This window comes from Belonocnema kinseyi, chromosome 9, assembly GCF_010883055.1.
Source record: "Belonocnema kinseyi isolate 2016_QV_RU_SX_M_011 chromosome 9, B_treatae_v1, whole genome shotgun sequence".
NCBI classification, from domain to species: domain Eukaryota; kingdom Metazoa; phylum Arthropoda; class Insecta; order Hymenoptera; family Cynipidae; genus Belonocnema; species Belonocnema kinseyi.
In genome coordinates this window covers 96173787-96194281 of record NC_046665.1, presented here as the reverse complement: position 1 = coordinate 96194281, position 20495 = coordinate 96173787, and the positions used below count along the sequence as shown (strand labels likewise).

General features: G+C 24.8%; 1 protein-coding gene across 2 annotated transcripts in view; it reads right to left on the bottom strand.

Moving 5' to 3' along the window:
- Nucleotides 1–20495, bottom strand: part of LOC117179628 (alsin) — a 70299-nt gene that overhangs the window by 47430 nt on the left and 2374 nt on the right. For both annotated transcript variants that reach the window (XM_033371629.1, XM_033371630.1), the window contains 2 exons: nucleotides 16825–18180; nucleotides 4793–5744 (listed from right to left, as the gene is read on the bottom strand). In XM_033371629.1, coding sequence (XP_033227520.1) covers nucleotides 4793–5744; nucleotides 16825–18180 — 2308 coding nt within the window. The remainder of the gene's footprint in view (nucleotides 1–4792; nucleotides 5745–16824; nucleotides 18181–20495) is intronic.

The window sequence follows — 20495 nt, the reverse complement described above, 5'->3', positions numbered from 1 at the left end:
GTGTGAAATATTTGAAATAATTGGAAAGCTTTGTGATATCTTAGAAATCATTTGAAATCTTTAAAATATTTAAAATATTTTTTAAATCCCTTGAAATCTTTTGAAATCCTTGTGAATTTATCGAAATATTTATGAAATATTAAAAATAATTAGAAATCTTTGTGATATCTTAGAAAATAATTTGAAATCTGTGAAATATTTTTGAAATCTCTTGTAATCTTTTGAAATCCTTGTGAATTTGGTGAAATCTTTGAAATAATTGAAAAGCTTTGTGATATCTTAGAAATCATTTGAAATCTTTGAAATATTTTTGAAATCCCTTGTAATCTTTTGAAATCCTTGTGAATTTTGTGAAATCTTTGAAATATTTGTGAAATATTTGAAGTAATTGGAAAGCTTTGTGATTTCTTAAAAATCATTGGAAATTTTAAAAATATTTGAAATATTTATTAAATCCCTTGAAATCTTTTGAAATCCTTGTGAATTTTGTAAAATCTTTTAAATATGTGTGAAATATTTGAAATAATTGGAAAGCTTTGTGATATCTTAGAAATCATTTGAAATCTTTAAAATATTTGAAATATTTATTAAATCCCTTGAAATCTTTTGAAATCCTTGTGAATTTTGTGAAATCTTTGAGATATATGGAACTATTAAAAATAATTGGAAAGCTTTGTGATATCTTAGAAACCATTTGAAATCTTTGAGATCTTTAAATATTTTTAAAATCCCTTGTAATCTTTTGAAATCCTTGTGAAATCTTTGAAATAATTGGAAAGCTTTGTGATATCTTAGAAATCAATTGAAATCTTTAATATATTTGAAATATTTTTTAAATCCATTGTAATCTTTTGAAATATTTGTGAAATATTTGAAATAATTGGAAAGCTTTGTGATATCTTAGAAAGCATTTGAATTCTTTTAAATAATTGGAAAGCTTTGTGATATGTTTGAAATCATTTGAAATCTTTGAAACATTTTCAAAATATTTGAAATAATTGGAAACCTTTGTGCAATATTTGAAATGATTTGAAATCTTTTAAATCGCCTAGAAAACCCTGGAAATATTTTATGAATCTTTGAAATCATTTAAATTTTTGAAAAATGTGTGAAACGTTTCAAGCCTTTGCAAAATCTTTGTGAAATAATTAATTTCGATGAAATCCTCTTAAATCTTCGTGAAATCTATTAACTTCTTTCAGAAATTTTGTGAATTTTTTTGTAATCTTTTTAAAATCATTTAACTAATCTTTATAAAATCTTTGAAACTATTGAAATCTTTGAAATAATTGAAACTTTAGAAAATCTCTAAAAACAAATTAAAATTGTTTGAAATCTTTGAATTATCTTTTTGAAATTATTTAAATCATTTTAAATCATTTTAAATCGTTTGAAATCTTTAAAATATTTCTGAAAACTTAAAAAAAATTGTTTTAATCATTTGAGACTATTCAAATCTTTGTGAAATGTTTCGAAATTGCAATATTTGTAAAATCTTTTGATATATTTTGAATTTTTGTAAAATCGTTGTTCAATATTTTTGAAATCGTTATTAAATATTTTTAAAGTCATTTGAAACCATAAAAACCTTAGAAATTATTTAAAATCTTTTAAATCTTTGCAATCATTTGGAAATTTTTGAAATGTTTGTAAAATCTTCGAAATAATTTGAAACCATTAAAATCTTTTAGAAATCACTCGAAATCGTTGTGAAATCTTTCTCAAGTTTTTTAAATCTTCGTTCATTTTTTTTTAAATTATTGAAATCTTTCTGAAATGTATACAAAAACTTTCAAAATGATTTAAAATCTTTTGAAATCGTTGCAATCATTGTGAAATTAATGAAATTTTTATGAAATATTGGAAGTCATTTTATATCTTCGAAATCTTTATAATCTTTTGGAAATCTTTGAAATGTTTGAAATAATTTTAAATCATTCAAATCTTTTTAAAATCCCCCGAAAACTTTGTGAAATATTTGGCTTTTTTTAATCTTCATAATCTTTCTGAAATCTTTGTGAAGTGATTTAAAATTCATTCAAATTCTCTGCAATCTTTGAATTCATTTGAACCTTTGAAATATTTGTGATATAAATTAAATATTTTTAAATATTTGTTGATAATTTGAAATCTTTATCAAATCATTTAAATATTTTAAATAATTTGAAAACATTCATTCATTTAAACATTTGAAAACTTTGCGAAATCATTTAAATAATTTTTTAAATTCTTAAAATCTTTGGAAAATTTTGAAATATTTTAGATCTTTTTAAAAATTTTAGAAATCTTTGTTCAATCTTTTTGAAATAATTTTAATCTTTGTGAAACGCATAAAAAACGTTCGAAATTATTTAAAATATTTTGAAATTTTTTGGAATCTTTGTGAAATGAATGCAAATATTTAAAAGGTATAAAATTACTTCAAACATTTTAAATCTTTACAATCTTTTGGAAATTTTGGAAATAATTTGAAACCATTTAAACCTTTTTAAAATCCCTCAAAACGTTTTTGAAATCTTTCTGAAGTTTTTTAAAAATCTTTGTCCTTTTTTTTAAATCATTGAAATCTTTTGAAATTTTGTGAAATTAATGAGATTTTTATGAAATCTTCGAAGTTATTTTAAATCTTTGCAATCTATGGAAAATCCTTAAAATCTTTGAAATCTTTCTAAAATATTTGAAATCATTTCAAATCATTGTGAAATATTTGAAATCCTTGTAAAATCTTAGCGAAAATATTGAAATAATTATAACGTCATTTAAATCTTTGGAAAATTTGAAATCTTTTAGAAATCTTTTTAAAAAAATTAGAAATCTTTATTCAATCTTTTTGAAATAATTCAAATCTTTGTGAAATGCAAAAAAAAACGTTCGAAATTATTTGAAATTTTTGTATTCTTTGTAAAATTAATGTAAAGATTTAAAAGATAAAAAATTACTTCAAACATTCTAAATCTTCACAATATTTTGGAAATTTTTGAAAAAAATTTGAAACTATTCAAAATCTTTTAGAAGTCCCTCGAAATGTTTGTGAAATATTTATGAACATTTTTGAAATCTTCACTTCATTTTTTTTCAAATTCTTGAAATTTTTGTCAAGAAACCTTCAAAATTATTTTAAATCTTTTAAATCTTTTGAAATCTCTACAATCTTTGTGAAATTAATGAAATTTTTGTGAAATCTTTAAAATAATTTGAAACCATTAAAATTATTTAAAAATCCCTTGAAATCTTTGTGAAACATTTGGCATTTTTCAAAATCTTTACAATATTTCTGAAATCTTTGCGAAGTGATTCAAAATTCATTAAAATTTTCTGAAATCTTTATATTTATTATAACCTTTGAAATATTTGTGACATTAATTAAATATTTTGAAATATTTGTTAATAATTTGAAATCTTTGTTAAATCATTGTGAAATCATTTAAATAATTTTAAAAATCCTTAAAATATTTGTGAAATATTTGAAATAGTATAAAAATCTTAGCGAAAAGATTGAAATATTTTTAACATCACTTAAATCTTTTGAAAATTTTTAAATTTTTAAAAATTTTATAAATCTTTGTTTAATCTTTTTGAAATAATTTAAATCTTTATGAAATGCATAAATAACGTTCGAAATTATTTAAAATATTTCGAAATTTTTTGCAGTCTTTGTGAAATTAATGCAAAAATTTAAAAGATAAAAAATTACTTCAAACATTTTAAATCTTTACAATCTTTTGGAAATTTTGGAAATAATTTGAAACGATTCAAATCTTTTAAAAATCCCTCGAAACGTTTGTGAAATATTTCACATTTTTTTTAATCTTTCTGAAATCTTTGTGAAGTGATTCAAAATTCATTAAAATTCTCTGAGATCTCTGAATTCATTAGAACCTTTGAAATATTTGTGACATTAATTAAATATTTTGAAATATTTCTTAATAATTTGAAATCTTTTGAATTTTTTGAAATCGTTGTTAAATCATTGTGAAATCATTTAAATAATTTTAAAAATCCTTAAAATATTTGTGAAATATTTGAAATAGTATAAAAATCTTAGCGAAAAGATTGAAATATTTTTAACATCATTTAAATCTTTTGAAAATTTTTAAATTTAAAAAAAATTTTATAAATCTTTGTTCAATCTTTTTGAAATAATTTAAATCTTTATGAAATGCATAAAAAACGTTCGAAATTATTTTAAATCTTTTGAAATTTTATGCAGTCTTTGTGAAATTAATGCAAAGATTTAAAACATATAAAATTACTTCAAACATTTTAAATCTTTACAATCTTTTGTCAATTTTTGAAATAATTTCAAATCCTTTTAAAATCCCTGGAAACGTTTGTGAAATATTTCACATTTTCTTTAATCTTTCTGAAATCTTTGTGAAGTGATTCAAAATTCATTAACCTTCTCTGAAATTCTTAAATTCATTAGAACCTTTGAAATATTTGTGAAACAAATTAAATCTTTTGAAACAACTAAGAATAGTTGCAAATCATTAAATTCATTTGAACCTTTGAAGAGTTTGTGTAAGCATTCAAATAAATGTTAAAATCCCTAAAATCTTTCTGAAATTATTGAAATCTTTCTCAAATCTTTGAAAACTCTAAGAAAATCTTTCAGAAAAAATTGAAATATTCATAAAACAATTAAAATCTTTTCTAACACTTGAAAACCTAAAAATCTTTCGGAATTTTTAAAATCATAAAATCTAGCATACCCTCAAAAATCGAGTGCTCAACTCCTCAATTCTGCCAAAACAATTTTAAAAAAAAAGTCATCTCTGAATCAAAAATTTACCTGAAGAGTGTCAGAATCCTGGAGAAGTTCCACCCAAAGAGTCGGCAAGGGATAAACAACATAAGAGCTTCCAGTGATATGAATAAAAATATCCGTAAGCAGAACAAACCAATGAGTCGTAAATCTGCCCGAATTCAAAACCGAAATCGGATGAGACCTCGACTCCCTGATTAATCTTCGCTCCGGGGATCTCAAAAGTTCAATCAACTTTCCAGAGCCCTCCCAAAATTGTTTCGTCGCCTCAGCCTCCCTCTGTCGTTTATCCTGCTCGTCAATGACGCGCTCCCACTTGCTCAAACCTTCCTTAAGTCTCTCGATGCCCATTTTCGATCCATTGCATCTGATTAAATTATTGATCATCGTCTTGTACCTGCCGAGACTTCGCAGAGGATTCTGCAAAGCGGCAGCTATCCTATTTTCGTTATTGTGCTTCCGCGCTTCAATTGCTTTCGCATCCTGACACTTTTTGGCCACCTGGGGCAGTTCGACAATCCTCGCGATATGAGTGAATCCGCCGAGCGATATAACGTCGCAAATTGCATTCAGATAATATTTGTAAATTGCGATGCACTCTTCGATATTTGCAATTATCGTCACGTCGTAAGCTTTCCCGATATGATTGTGGTAGTCCGCGAGACTCTGGACATTTAGAGCTGTGATGTTCATCAGTTCAGTGTAACATCGAGACAAAGTTTCATAAACGTTCGACTCCTGGGTTGCTGCGCCTTTCTTTTGAAAGGGGCGAATTAAATTTTGGTAGAAGGATATTATTTCCTCGAGAAAAACCTGCTCGTTTATCAAGTCCTCGGATATTTCATTTGCTGATGGACACACTGCTGTGCAACAACTGTACGGACCTGAACAGAGAACTCGGCCTATGGAACTCAGGGAAAAGTCGACCATCTTCGAAACATCGAAAAATCCGCATGATTCTGTCGATGAATTGGATTTGCTGAAAAGAGGAATGAGTTTAAACTATTTTTAAACCGATAGTCTAGCGTTCCTTAAAAAAAAATCCTTAAAATCTGATTTTATGGATAAAAATATTTTTTCCCGATTTCTTCAACTTTAAGAACTATTTAATTCGTTTTTTTTTTTAATCCAACTATTTTTGTTGTTGATATTATCAAAGTGCGTTCAATTCCCTGAACAATTGTTCATTTTTCTTGACATTTTATATTTAACCCTTACTTGACACACTCGGGTACAGAATACCCCAGCATATTTCCAAGTTAATTTTGTGTACTCAAACTCGATAGAATCGGGTATACAACGCCATCTGGCATTAGTTGTAGAGTACTACTGTGCCCTACAGCTGTTGGAGTCACATTTATAACGTCAGTACGTTCTCAGTGCTTGTCTGAAATCGGCTGGGGTAGCCTGTACCCCAGTGTGTCAAGTAAGATGGAGCATATTGGTATAATTGTAATTGTTCGTTTGCCAGTTTCAATGTTTTTTTTTTATAATTTTCAGATCGAATTTATAACATTTTAGCCAATAGAAATAAAGATTTGATGTTTTTCAATTGAAATAAAACAAAGTTTTGTCCCGCAAAATTCCTCCATTCAATTTCCAAAATAAATACCTTTTTTGGAAGGACCACTAATTTTGCATTTTTTTTCTTATAGAACAACATCCTAAGCAAACTCACTTAAATTTTTAGCGATTTTGATCAAAAATCGGAGAATTTATGATTTTTTTAAACAAAAAACGCAATTTTGCCAACTTTTTTTTAAAATAATTTTTTTGGTATACTTACATTAATTTTTTTATGAGACCAATATTTGATTGGAAAGTGATATCCAAAGAAGTTATGATAAAATGGACAGGTTAAAATACACAACCGTTAAGTTTTTATAACAGTTTTTCGGCTTGGGTACAAAAAACCCCAGTGGGTAAAGTAAGGGTTAAAGATCGGAATTTTAATCTTGTAACTTTTTTACATAGAATCTTTCATAAATAGAATAGAACAATTTTTAATTTAAATAAAAAGGCTTGAATTAATTTAATTTAATAAAAAATGTAGGACCATTAATTCTGTTTCTTTTTCTTATAGTACAAAAACCTAAGCAAACTCACTCAAATTGTTTGCGATTTTGATCAAAAATCGGGGTTGTGATTTTTTTCGCAAAAAACCAATTACCATACACAACCCTTAAGTTTTTATAAAAATGTTTTTTGGGGTTCAAAAAACCTCAGTCTGTAAAGTAAGGGTTAAAGATCAGAATTTTAATCTTGTAACCATTTTTTACATAGAATCTTCCATAAATAGAATAAAACAATTTTAAATTTAAATATAAAAGCTTAAATTAATTAATTTAAATAAAAAATGTACTTCAATGTATTTTCCAACAAAACAGTTGAATTTTTGACCAAAAAAGGCGACGACTTTCTAACAAAATAGTTTAGTTTTCAACAATGTACTTAAAATTTTCAAAAAATAGTTCATTTTTAACCAAATTGTTGAATTATGAACTTACACAGATAAATTTTCAACCAATCGAATTTTCAAATAAAAGAGATTAAACTTCAACCAAACTTTATTTATAAGAGGGCTGAATTTTTATTGAGAAAAGATTAATTTTTAATTCAAAAGAATGATGTCCAAATAGATGAATTTTCCACAAAACAGTTGAGTTTGCAACCCAAAAGGATGATTTTTTTTAAATACTTAAATTTTCAACCAAATAGTTGAATTTTTAGTCGGACTTCGAAACAAAAAATGTTTAACTGAAAAAAAATATTAAACCAAAAAAGTTGAATTTTCATAACGAATAGTTTAATTTTCAACAAAAAGACGAATCCTTGACGAAAAATATAATATTTAACTGATATTAAAAAAACGAATCTTAACAAAATAGTTTTCAATCAAAGATTGGATTTTCCGGCAACATAATTGAATTTTGAACAAAATCTTTGCATCTTCAACCTAAAAAAATAAATTATCGAGCTAAACGATGAATTTTCTACCGAGAAGAATAATTTTTAATCAAAAAAGACGAATTTTTGACTGAAAAAGATCAAGTTTCACTAAAAAAAAATCCAACTAAAAAAGATCAATTATCCTCCAAACAGGTGCAGTTTTAACCAAAAAGATTAGATTTATAATAATTAAGATGAATTTTGAACTAAGCAAATACCAATTTTCAACAAATACTGGAATTTTCATTACTGAAAAAATTAATTTTAAATAAAAAGAACGAATCCCCACGAAACATTAATTTTTTAACCAGAAAAATTATCCTTAAACTAAAAAATTCAATTTTCAATTAATAAAAATAATTTTTCAACTAAATAAGATCAATTTTCACCGAAAAAGTTGCAATTTTAACCAAAAACATTTGTTTTCTAGCAGTAAGGACGAATTTTCAAATAAAAATATCCATTTTTAACAAAAAATCGAAGTTTCATTAACAAAAAATTATATTGATTAAAAAAAAACGAATCTTCAACAAAATAGTTGAATTTTTAACTAGAAAGATGAACCTTCAACTAAAAATTTTAACTTTTAAGGAAATAGTTAAAATTTTTCACTAGTAGTTGAATTTTTAATTTAAAAAAAATCAATTTTCAACCTACTAACATGAATTCTTCAGCTAAACGACAAATTTTCGAACAAGAAGAATAATTTTCTATAAAAAAGAGGAATTTTTAACTGAATAAGATCAATTTTCACTTAAAAAAAAAATTTCAATTAAGTAAGATTAATTTTCAAGAAAAACTTAAGGTTTAAATTTAAAAAATTAATTTTAAACAAAAAGAACGAATCTTTAACAAAATAATTGAATTTTTTAACCAGAAAGATGAAACTTCAACTAAAAAGTTAAACTTTTAAGAAAATAGTTCAAGTTTTACACAAGCAGTTAAATTTTAAATTAAAAAAAATCAATTTTCAACCAACAAACATAAATTTGTTAGCTAAAACGACAAATTTTCAACCTAGAAGAATAATTTTCTATCATAAAAGAGGAATTTTTAACTGAATATGATAAATTTTCACTGAACTGAAAAAATGTAAAACTAAATAAGATCAAATTTTCAACCAAACAGTTGCAGTTTTAAATAAAACCACTAGTTTTTTTTAGCAATAAAAGAGAAATTTCAACTAAAAAAATATAAAAATTCAACAAAAACTAGAAAAGTTTCATTTTTGAAAAAATTAATTTTAGACAAAGTAATGAATCTCCGACTAAATATTTAAATTTTTAACCAGAAAGATAAAACTTCAGTTAAAAAATTACATTTTTAACAAAATGTGTTAAGTTTTATACAAAAAATTCAATTAAAAATTTAAAAAAATCAATTTTCAAAAAAATGAGTTTAAAAAAAAAGTTAATTTTTAAACAAACAGTTAAATCTTCAACAAAAGAGATAATGTTTTTTAACAAAAAAAGAACAGTTTTTAACAAATTAGTTTAGTTTTTAGGCTGAAAGATGAACTTTCAACTGGAATAGTTAAATTTTTAATAAAAAAATATTAATTTTCAATATGAAAAAACGAATTTTTCACTAAAAATATGGATCTTCAACAAAAATTATGATTTTTTAACAAAGTGGTTCATTTTTTTAATAGTTTAATTCTTAGCCAAATACTGGAATTTTCTAGCTACAAAGCTAAATTTTCAACCAATTAGACCAATTTTAAAAGAAAGAATATTTAGCTTTTTAAATAAATAAATATTAAACCAAAAAAGTTGAGTTTTCAAAATGAAAATTTTAATTTTCAACAAAAAGATGATTCATTAACAAAAAATATAATATCTAATAAAATGATATTTCTAAAAAAAGGAATCTCAACAAAATAGTTTTCAACCAAAGAGTGGATTTTTCGGCACAATAATTCAATTTTGAAAAAAATTGTATAGAATTAAAAAAAAAATTTCATTTTTTAACCAGAAATATGAACCTTAAATTTAAAAAAAAATCAATTTTTTACTAAAAATGATGAGTTTTTAATAAAAAGGTAATTTTTAACCAATTAGTTGAATCTTCAAAAAAAGAATTTATTTTCTTTTTTTAAAGTTGAATTTTTTACCAAACTATTAGAATTTTCAATCAACAGAACTCAATTCTCCAGCTAAACGACTTATTTTCAAACAAAAATAATTTTCTATAAAAAAAAGTAAATTTTCAACTAACAAAAATAAATTTTGAAACAAAATTGGAAAAGTTACATTTTCGAGTAAAAAATAAATTTTAAACAAATAGAACGAATTTTCAACAAAATTGTTAATTTCTTAACCTGAAAGATGAACCTTAAATTAAAAAAAAATTTAACAAAATGGTTTAACTTTGATATAAAACAGTTGAATTTTAAATTTAAAAAAATAAATAAATTCCCAACAAAAAATTATGCGTTTTTAACAAAAGTTAATTTTTAACCAATCAGTTGAATATTCAACAAAAGAATATATTAAAAAAAAAAGTTTAATTTTTAACCAATCTGTTCTATTTTACAACCTACAAAAATTAATTTAAATCTAAAAAATATCAATTTTCAATATTATTAGGCCACAAGGTTAATTTTTTAACATAAAAAAAAGTTTTCAAGAAAGTAGTAGTTAAACTTTTTAAACGACGAGATGAATTTTCAGTAAAAATGATGAATCTTAAAATTGAATAGATTAATTTTCAAATTAAAAAATTAATTTTCAACAAAAAAAAAACAACGAATTTTTAAATGAAATGATAAATCTTAAAAAAAAAACATGATTTTTAAAAAATAGTTCATCCTTCAACCAAGCAATTGATTTTTTTTTTACAAAAATCGTATAAAAATATTTAAAAAGCGTGGCCGCAAAATTTCATTTTCAACATTTTTTAACATTTCCCTGTTACGTTTTTCATTTTCTCTGACCATTAATATTCAAATACCAGAATTTTAGTAAAAATTGTTATTTTTTACAATAAAAGATGAATTTTTAATCCAAAAGGACAAATTTTCCACAAAACCGTTGCATTTACGACGAGAAAGATTGACTTTTTGAAAATAAATTAATTTTGAAAAAAATAGTTCAATTTTTAGCCAAATAATGTAATTTTCTAGACTGGAATTTTCTAGAAGAATTTTGAAACAAGAAATATTTAATTTTTGAAATAAATAGTAAACCAAAAACAGCTGAATTTTCAAAATGAAAATGTTAATTTTCAACTAAAAGATGCATTCTTAACGAAAAATATAATATGTAATTGATATTTCTAAAAAAAAAGGAATCTTAACAAAATAGTTTTTAACCAGAGTGAATTTTTCACAAAATAATTCAATTTTGAAAAAAATTTGACAATTTTGTACAAAATAGTTGCGTTTTCAACCTAAAAACATTAATTCTTAAGAAAAACGACGAATTTTGAAACAAATAGTTAATTTTCTAACCTGAAAGATGAAACCTCAAATAAAAAAAGAAGTTTTTAATACAGTGGTTTTTTCCATACAAAAAAAATCAATTTTTATCAAAAAAGTTAATTTTTCAACCAAAAAGTTGCAGTTTTAAACAAAAGTGTAAGTTTTTTAAAGGCAAAGCCGAATTTTCAACTAAAGAATATTAATTTTGAACTAAAATTGGAAAAGTTACATTTTTGAGTAAAAAATTAATTTTAGACAAATAGACCGAATTTTCAACAAAATAGTTAATTTCTTAATCAGAAAGTTGAACCATAAATTTAAAAAATAAGTTTTTAATACAGCGGCTTAACTTTTACACAAGTAGTATAATTTTCCATTCAAAAAAATCAGTTTTCAACAAAATCTCAATTATCCATTTAACCTACTAATTTCCAAACAAGAATAATTTTCTATAAAAAGGCGAATTTTGAACTGAATGAGATTAATTTGCATTAAAATAATAAATTTTACATTAAATGCAATTAATTTTGACTATGAAAAAAGTAAATTTTCGAAAAAATAATTAAATCTTTTAAAAAACTTCATTTCCAACCAAAAAATTGCAATTTTAACCAAAAAGATTAGTTATTCACCAAAAAAACAAATTTTCAAATAATAAGTATAAATTTTGAACAAAGATTGGAAAAATTACATTTTCGCGTAAAAAATAAATTTTAAACAAATAGAATGAATTTTCAACCAAATAGTTAATTTTTTAAACAGAAAGATGAAACTTCAAATAAAAAAATAAAATGTTAAGAAAATGTTTTAACTTTTACACAATTTGTTGAATTTTAAATTATAAAAAAAACAAACAATTTTCAACTAAAAGTAATGAGTTTTTAATAAAAAGTTAATTTTTAACCAATCAGTTAAGTCTTCAACAAAAAAATTTCTTTTCTTTTTTTAAAGTTGAATTTCCAACCAACCTATTCGATTTTACAACCTAGAAAAATTAATTATTCAGCTTAGAAAGGAATTATTAACCAAGAAGATTGACTTCTACCAACAAATATTAATTTTCATCTAAAAAATATCAATTTTCAACATTATTAGATCAGAAAGTTCATTTTTTAAAATAAAAAAAAAGTTTTCAAGAAAGTATTAGTTAAACTTTTTAAACAACGAGATGAATTTTCAGTAAAAATGATAAATCTTAAAATGAAATAGATTAATTTTCAAATTAAAAACTTAATTTTCAACCAAAAAAACAATGAATTTTTAACTAAAAAGATAAATCTTCAAAAAAAACATAATTTTTTAAAAAGTAGTTCATCCTGCAACTAAGCAATTGATTTTTTTAAAACCAAAAATCGTATAAAAATGTTTAAACAGCGTAGCCGCAAAATATCATTTAAAAAATTTTTTAACTCTTCCCTAATAAGTTTTTCCTTTTCTCTGACCATTAATATTCAAAGACTAGAATTTTAGTAAAAAATGTAATTTTTTACAATAAAGGATGAATTTTTAATCCAAAAGGACAAATTTTCAACAAAACTGTTACATTTACGACCAAAAATGTTGACTTTTTGAAAATTATTTAATTTTGAAAAAAATAGTTCAATTTTTAGCCAAATACTGGAATTTTCTAGCTGCAAAACTGAATTTTCAACCAAATAGACGAATTTTGAAACAAAAAATATTAAAGTTCATAAATAAATATTAAACAAAAAACAGTTGAATTTTCAGAAATAAAATTTTAATGTTCAACAAAAAGACGAATCCTTAACGAGAAATATAATATGTAATTAATATCTAAAAAAAAGGAATCTGAACAAAATATTTTTTAACCAAAGAGCGCGTTTTTCCGCAAAATAATTCAATTTTGAACAAAATTTTTGAATTTTGTACAAAATAGCTGTATTTTCAACCTGATAACATGAATTCTTAAGCAAAATGATGAATTTTCAATCAAGAGTATTAGTTTTCTATCCATAATGCCGAATTTTCATCTAAAAAATTAATTTTAAACAAAAAGAACGCATTTTGAAACAAATAGTTAATTTTCTAAACAGAAAGATGAAACTTCGAATAAAAAAATAAGTTTTTAATGCAGTGGTTCAACTTTTACACAGGTAGTAAAACTTTCCATAAAAAAAAGCAATTTTCAACAAAAAAGTTAATTTTCAAACAAACAGTTTAATCTTTAAGCAAACTGTTTGAATTTTCAACCTACAAAACGCAGTTCTCCAGCTAAATAACTAATTTTCAAACAAGAATAATTTTCTATAAAAAAATCGAATTTTCCACTGAAGAAAATCAATTTTCACTAAAAAAAAATAAATTTCAAACTAAATACACTCACTTTTCACTATAAAAAAGGTAAATTTTCAACAAAACAATGAAATTTGTAAAAATAGTTCATTTTCAAGCTTAAAGTTGCAATTTTAACCAAAAAGATTATTTTTTAAATTGAATTAAAACCTGAAATTGAAAAAATAAATTTTTAACCAAATGTTTTAACTTTTACATAAACAGTTGAATTTGAAAAAAAAATCAATTTTCAACCAAAAATAACGAGGTTTTAACAAAAATTTAATTTTTAATCAATCAGTTGAATCTTCAACAAAACTTTTTAACAAAACAGTTGATTTTCTAACCAAACTGTTCGATTTTAGAACCTACGAAAATTAATGATCCAGCTAAGAGAGGGATTTTTAATTAAAAAGATTAATTTCTACCAAGAAAAATTACTTTTCTACGAAAAAAATATCAATTTTTGACATTTATAGGTCAGAAAGTTCATTTTTTTAAGCAAAAATGATCATTACTATTTAAAGACCGGAATTTTAAACTTGTAACATTTTTAAGATACAATCAGCATACGTGAAAATTGAACTTACTTTCAAAATATTAACAACGTCCAAATATTATATTTCACAAAATGTTATTCAATTCTATTTAAAGTTGAAAAAAATCAAGAATAAATAAGAAAACTTAAAAATATTTTCGTTTGTATCTTCGTGATTATTCACCGTGATAAAATGAACAATCTATTGTCAAAAATGTGAATTTTCAACTTATAAACAAAAGAAAACAAAATTAAAAACCAAATAAAAAATGACAGAATTGTGAATTATTATATACATGAACCCTACAAAAAAAACATTTAACAACAAAAGAATTAATTTCTTAATAAACAGTTGAATATTTAACCAAATTGTTTAACATAAAAAAAAGTTTTTAACAAAGTAGTAGTTAACATTTTTAAGTAAGATGAATCTTCAGTAAAAATGATGAATCTTTAAATTGAATAGATTAATTTACAAATTAAAAAATTAATTTTAAACGAAAAAAACGAATTTTTAACTAAAAAGATAAATCTTCAGAAAAAATATGATTTTTCAATAAAGTGGTTCATCTTTCGATCAAGTAATTAATTTTTTTAAAACAAAAATCGTATAAAAACGTTTAAAGAGGATGGCCGTTAAACTTAGCATACGCGAAACTGAACTTACTTGCAATATATTAAAAACAAACAATATTATATTTCACAAAATGTTATTCAATTCTACTTAAAGTTTGAAAAAAATCGAGAATAAATAAGAAATTTTAAAATATTTTCGTTTGTATCTTCGTGATTATTCACAGTGGTAAAATGAACAATCTATCGTTAAGAATCTGAATTTTCAACTTATAAACCAAACAAAAAATAAAAAACCAAATAAAAAATGACAGAATTATGAATTATTATATACATAAACCCTACAAAAAAACATTTAATAACAAAAGAATTAATTTCTTAATAAACAGTTGAATCTTTAACCAAATTGTTTAACATAAAAAATAGTTTTTAACAAAGTAGTAGTTAAACTTTTTAAGTAAGATGAACCTTCAGTAAAAATGATGAATCTTTAAATTGAATAGATTAATTTACAAATTAAAAAATTAATTTTAAACGAAAAAAAAAACGAATTTTTAGCTAAAAAGATAAATCTTCAGAAAAACATGATTTTTCAATAAAGTGGTTCATCTTTCGACCAAGTAATTGATTTTTTTTTACCAAAAATCGTATAAACAGTTGAAAAAAATCGAGAATAAGAAATTTAAAAATATTTTCGTTTGTATCTTCGTGATTATTCACCGTGATAAAATGAACAATCTATTGTTAAAAATGTGAATTTTCAACTTATAAACAAAAGAAAACCACATAAAAAATGACAGAATTGTGAATTATTATATACATGAACCCTACTAAAAAATATTTAACAACAAAAGAATTAATTTCTTAACAAAACAGTTGAATTTTTAACCAAACTGCTTGATTTGACAACATACAATAATAAATAATTTAATTAAGACATACATTTTTAACCAAGAAAATTAATTTTTACCAAGAAAAATTATTTATCTACTAAAAAATATTAATTTTCAACATGTTCAGGTCAGAAAGTTTATTTTTTAGCATAAAAAAAAGTTTTCAACAAAGTAGTAGTTAAACTTTTTAACTGAGATGAATTTTCAGTAAAAATGATGAATCTTCAAATTGAATAGATTAATTTACAAATTAAAAAATTAATTTTAAACGAAAAAAAAAAATTTTAGCTAAAAAGATAAATCTTCAGAAAAAACATGATTTTTCAATAACGTGGTTCATCTTTCGATCAAGTAATTAATTTTTTTAAACCAAAAATCGTATAAAAACGTTTAAAGAGGATGGCCGTTAAACTTAGCATACGCGAAACTGAACTTACTTGCAATATATTAAAAACAAAAAATATTATATTTCACAAAATGTTGTTCAATTCTACTTAAAGTTTGAAAAATATCGAGAATAAAGAAGAAAATTAAAAATATTTTCGTTTGTATCTTCGTGATTATTCACAGTGATAAAATGAATAATCTATCGTTAAGAATCTGAATTTTCAACTTATAAACCAAACAAAAAATAGAAAACCAAAAAAAAAAATGGAAGAGTTATGAATTATTATATACATTAACCCTACAAAAAACATTTAACAACAAAAGAATTAATTTCTTAACAAAACAGTTGAATTTTTAACCAAATTGTTTAACATAAAAAAGAGTTTTTTACAAAGTAGTAGTTAAACTTTTTAACCGAGATGAATTTCCAGTAAAAATAATGAATCTTCAAATTGAATAGATTAATTTACAAATAAAAAAATTAATTTTTCCAACAAGTAATTCATTTTTTTACCAAAAATCGTAGAAAAATGTTTAAAGAGGATGGCCGTTAAACTCAGTATACGCGAAATTGAACTTACTTGCAATATATTAACAACAACCAATATTATATTTCACAAAATGTTATTCAATTCTACTTAAAGTTTGAAAAAAATCGAGAATAAATAAGAAAATTACAAATATTTTCGTTTGTATCTTTGTGATTATTCACAGTGATAAAATGAACAATCTATTGTTAAAAATGTGAATTTTCAACTTATAAAAAAAAATTAAAAACCAAATAAAAAATGACAGAATTATGAATTATTATATACATGAACCTTACCAGAAAACATTTTAGCAGAGAAAAATTTTACAACCCTATTTTTTTCAAGGGAATCAAAATACCAGGATCATGAGCAAAATTCAAAGACTTTTTCAGGTTTTCAAATATTTCCTGGACCCTAGACGCCCTATTTAAATCCTTAAATTATTTTTAAAAAAATGCAAATTTCACAATACTCACTTGTTCCCATCAAAAGCGTAATTAAACCTCCCCATAAAAAGAGGCAGAGCAGGTTGCATCAAAATAAAAGTGTGTTCATTCCCAGCAGCCGTGTCCTTGGCCCTCTCATTTCCTCTGTAATTCCCCGCTCTCAAAACCTTCGCCGTGGACATCATCTTCGGAGCGCTCTGACAAGAATTCCATTCATCAGTCGCTTGCTTGCAATTATTCCTACCCCAGGTGAAAACCCTCCCATCCAGGGTCAACCCAACCGTGTGAAACAATCCACAAGACACTCTCTGAACTCCAACCTGGGATAATTTCGTCACCAAAACCGGCCTCGGCCTCTTGACAGTATCACCAGTTCCCAACTGTCCATGTTTCACATCGCCCCAGGTCCAGAGTTCCGTCGACAATAAATTATTCCCCTCCCGAACGAGCAGATTAATCCTCTCATTCAATCCTTGCTGCGAGAGTTCATGTTCTGAAGATCCTGCACTGGAAGACCAGGGAAACTCTTCGCACCGCAAACTATGAATCAGGCTACCCTGGGTTCGTTTGTTCTCCTCGACCTTCGCCTGATCATGATCACTGCCCTCCTGATGATCATTAACGTCCGAGCTTCCACTCACGTGTCTAGACAATGTCGCTACTTTATCTCCCACTGTTTTAACACCCTCGTAGACTAAATTCGCCATATTCGAGACATTTTGCTTGATCATATTTGTCGGATTGTCAGTGGCATCGACCTGCAACTCGTCCTTTCCACTCCCGTATGATGAAACCCAGGACAATTGTCGAGTCAGAAATTGCTTCGCGGCTTCGGTGTTGATGAACATGACGTTCTTTTTTTCGGACTCGGAAATCTCGCCCGCGGATCCCTGGCCGTTGACGAGAGTTGTGTGGGAATTCAGAGCGTTCTCGTTGTTTAGACTGCAGATTAAAACATCGTCTCGACTGGTGCTGGAGAGGGCGCTGAGGGAATTTGATGAGCGATCGCTGAATTGTTGAACGTGGAGACCCATGGGGTAGGTGTCCGAAGATGCTAGACTGACGGGACTCGCCATGACGTTGTTCAGACATTGTGGACATGATTTCACGAAGACCTCTTCGTCGAGATCGTTTTCACTGTCTGTGTCTTCCTTTAGGACTCGGCTGATCTTTCTCACTATGGCTGCGTAGAAATTGAAACCACAGGCTAAGTTGTAAACGACGCGACCTTCGAAAAATATTACTTTCTTTGGTTCCGTGGAGTTGATGTCAATCTCAGGGTGGTTTCCACTCGCCCAGAGTTGACCACTTTCTGTGATGAAAAGAGCTGCGTCGTCGTTCACTTCGATTGACTTTACTTTTGTTATTTCATTATCCTGCTTGCATCTGCAAACGGGCAACAATGATTGTAAAGTGATTTGATGAAACAAATCAATCCTTTCTTCGACCATTGATATTTATTGATTTCAAATCGTAGATTTCAATTATTTATGTCTTACGTTCCGATCGTAAATCAAAAATAAATGACTAAATTTTAATTAATTTTTTTAAACAATTGATTTAAATGTTTTTTTTTTTTACTGAAATTTGATCTGTTTGACTATTTTGAACTATCATCAACTCAGGTAACGTTGTATTTTAATCTACGTAATTATTCATCATATTTTTTCAGACTAAAATTACTAATCTTTAATATAATTAATTAGGTTAAGAACCTTTGAAAAGGGTACGCATGTGTACCGAAACGTAAGGCGGATTAAAAGGAGTTTTTCTATTAAATAGATATCTGAGTTTCGAAGAAAATGTTTTTTTGACTCATAATTTATTTTTGATTTACGATTGGACCGTAAGACATAAATAATTGAAATCTACGATTTGAAATCAATAGGCAAGAGTGAGTTTAAAAAATGAGTAATTCTCATCCTTTTCCAAAAATTGATATTTATTTTTTTTTCGAAATCTACATAATATGCGAAATTTTCAAAAGTACTGTAAAATTTAAATATTTCCGATTGTTCTAAATTAAAATATCATTTTTACGCTAGCCAGAGTAGCCGTTTCAACCCTTTCAGAGGCCAATTTTTCTGTCAAACTAATTTTTGTCGCCAATGGTTACTTATAGGTCAAAAAGAAAATGAGCGAATTTGGTCTAATTTTTCGCCATTTTTGGATCCGCCATCATGAATTTTTTTTTGCATCAGAATTGTAATTAGCGGCCCTAGAAAACTATACTCCATCACAAGAAAAAATTAATTACACATGCGTTACAATTTATATTTTTTTCAAAAAAAATATCCATTCTTGACATATTTCAAAATTTTTTCGAAAAAATTAGCCTGCCGAAAATTTGGAAAAAAATTTCAAATCTTTACGACCTTTGGTTTGAGTATAGCCGAATTAATGTTTAAAAAACCCGTATTTTGGATTTCAATTATTTATAAATATGTATTAATAAACAATTTTACACACTTTATAAAAATAATTAAAACGCATGGATGTATAAGTGTCTAAGAATGAAGGTGAACATGCTGAAAACTGTAAACAGTAATTAGCATTTTAAAAAATCAAGAAAACAGATGGTACGTGCATGCACCACTGCTCCTGAAAGGGTTAATCAAAGAAAAAAATTCCCGATCCTTTCCCGACTCGCAAAAATTTTTCACTGTCAATGAAATAAAGAAAATTACACTCTAAAACCAAAAATGTTTCCACTTGAAGTCATAAAAAAACTCTAGAAAAAAAGCTTTTAAAAACTTTTCAACTAAACAATTTCTCTAAATTAAGAACCAATCAATGCATTTCCAATTTTTCAAAATTATATCATTTATTGTAAATGAAACACAACTTAAATTAAAATTTATTTTTATTTTAAATATTTAAAAAATCCTTAAAATGATTCAAAATTTTATTTCAAAATCTTAAAACATTTACATGTTGTTTGACCTTTCTTAAAATTTTAAATTATTTTTAAAATCTTTTCAGAACTTCTAAACATCATTTAAAATGATTCGAATTTTTCCTAAAACTTTTTTTTTAATCCAGAAAAATAAAAAAAATTCTTTAAAAACTTCAAAATCTGGGACAACTGAAAAATCCCGAAAATTAAAATTCCCGACACAGTAAAATTCCCGAATAATGAGATTCGCGAATAATAAAATTGGCGAAAAATAAAAATACCGATTTGGAAAATTCCTAAATAATAAAATACACGAATAATAAAATTACCGAAAAATAAAAATACCGAATTGGAAAATTGCCGAAAAATAAAATTCGCTAATAATAAAATTGCCGAAAAATAAAAATATCGAATTGGAAAATTCCCGAATAATAAAATTCTCGAATAATAAAATTTTAGAATGATAAAATTCCCGAATTGGAATATTCCCGAGTAATAAAATTTACAACAGTTTATAACATTACCGAATTAGGAAATTCCCGAATATTAAAGTTCCCGACAGTTTATAATATTACGGAATTGGAAAATCCCCGAATAATTAAATTCCCGACAGAAAATTGCCGATTCATAAAATATCCGAATTGGAAAATTCCCGAATTTTAACAATTAGAATTTTTTATAAATACATTTTATTGATTACAAGTACAACAATAAAATATTAGTTTCAAAAATTATTTTTAACATTTAAAATTTCGAAGCTTATTTTTTGAATTAAAAATAGCAATAATTTTAAATAAAATATTTC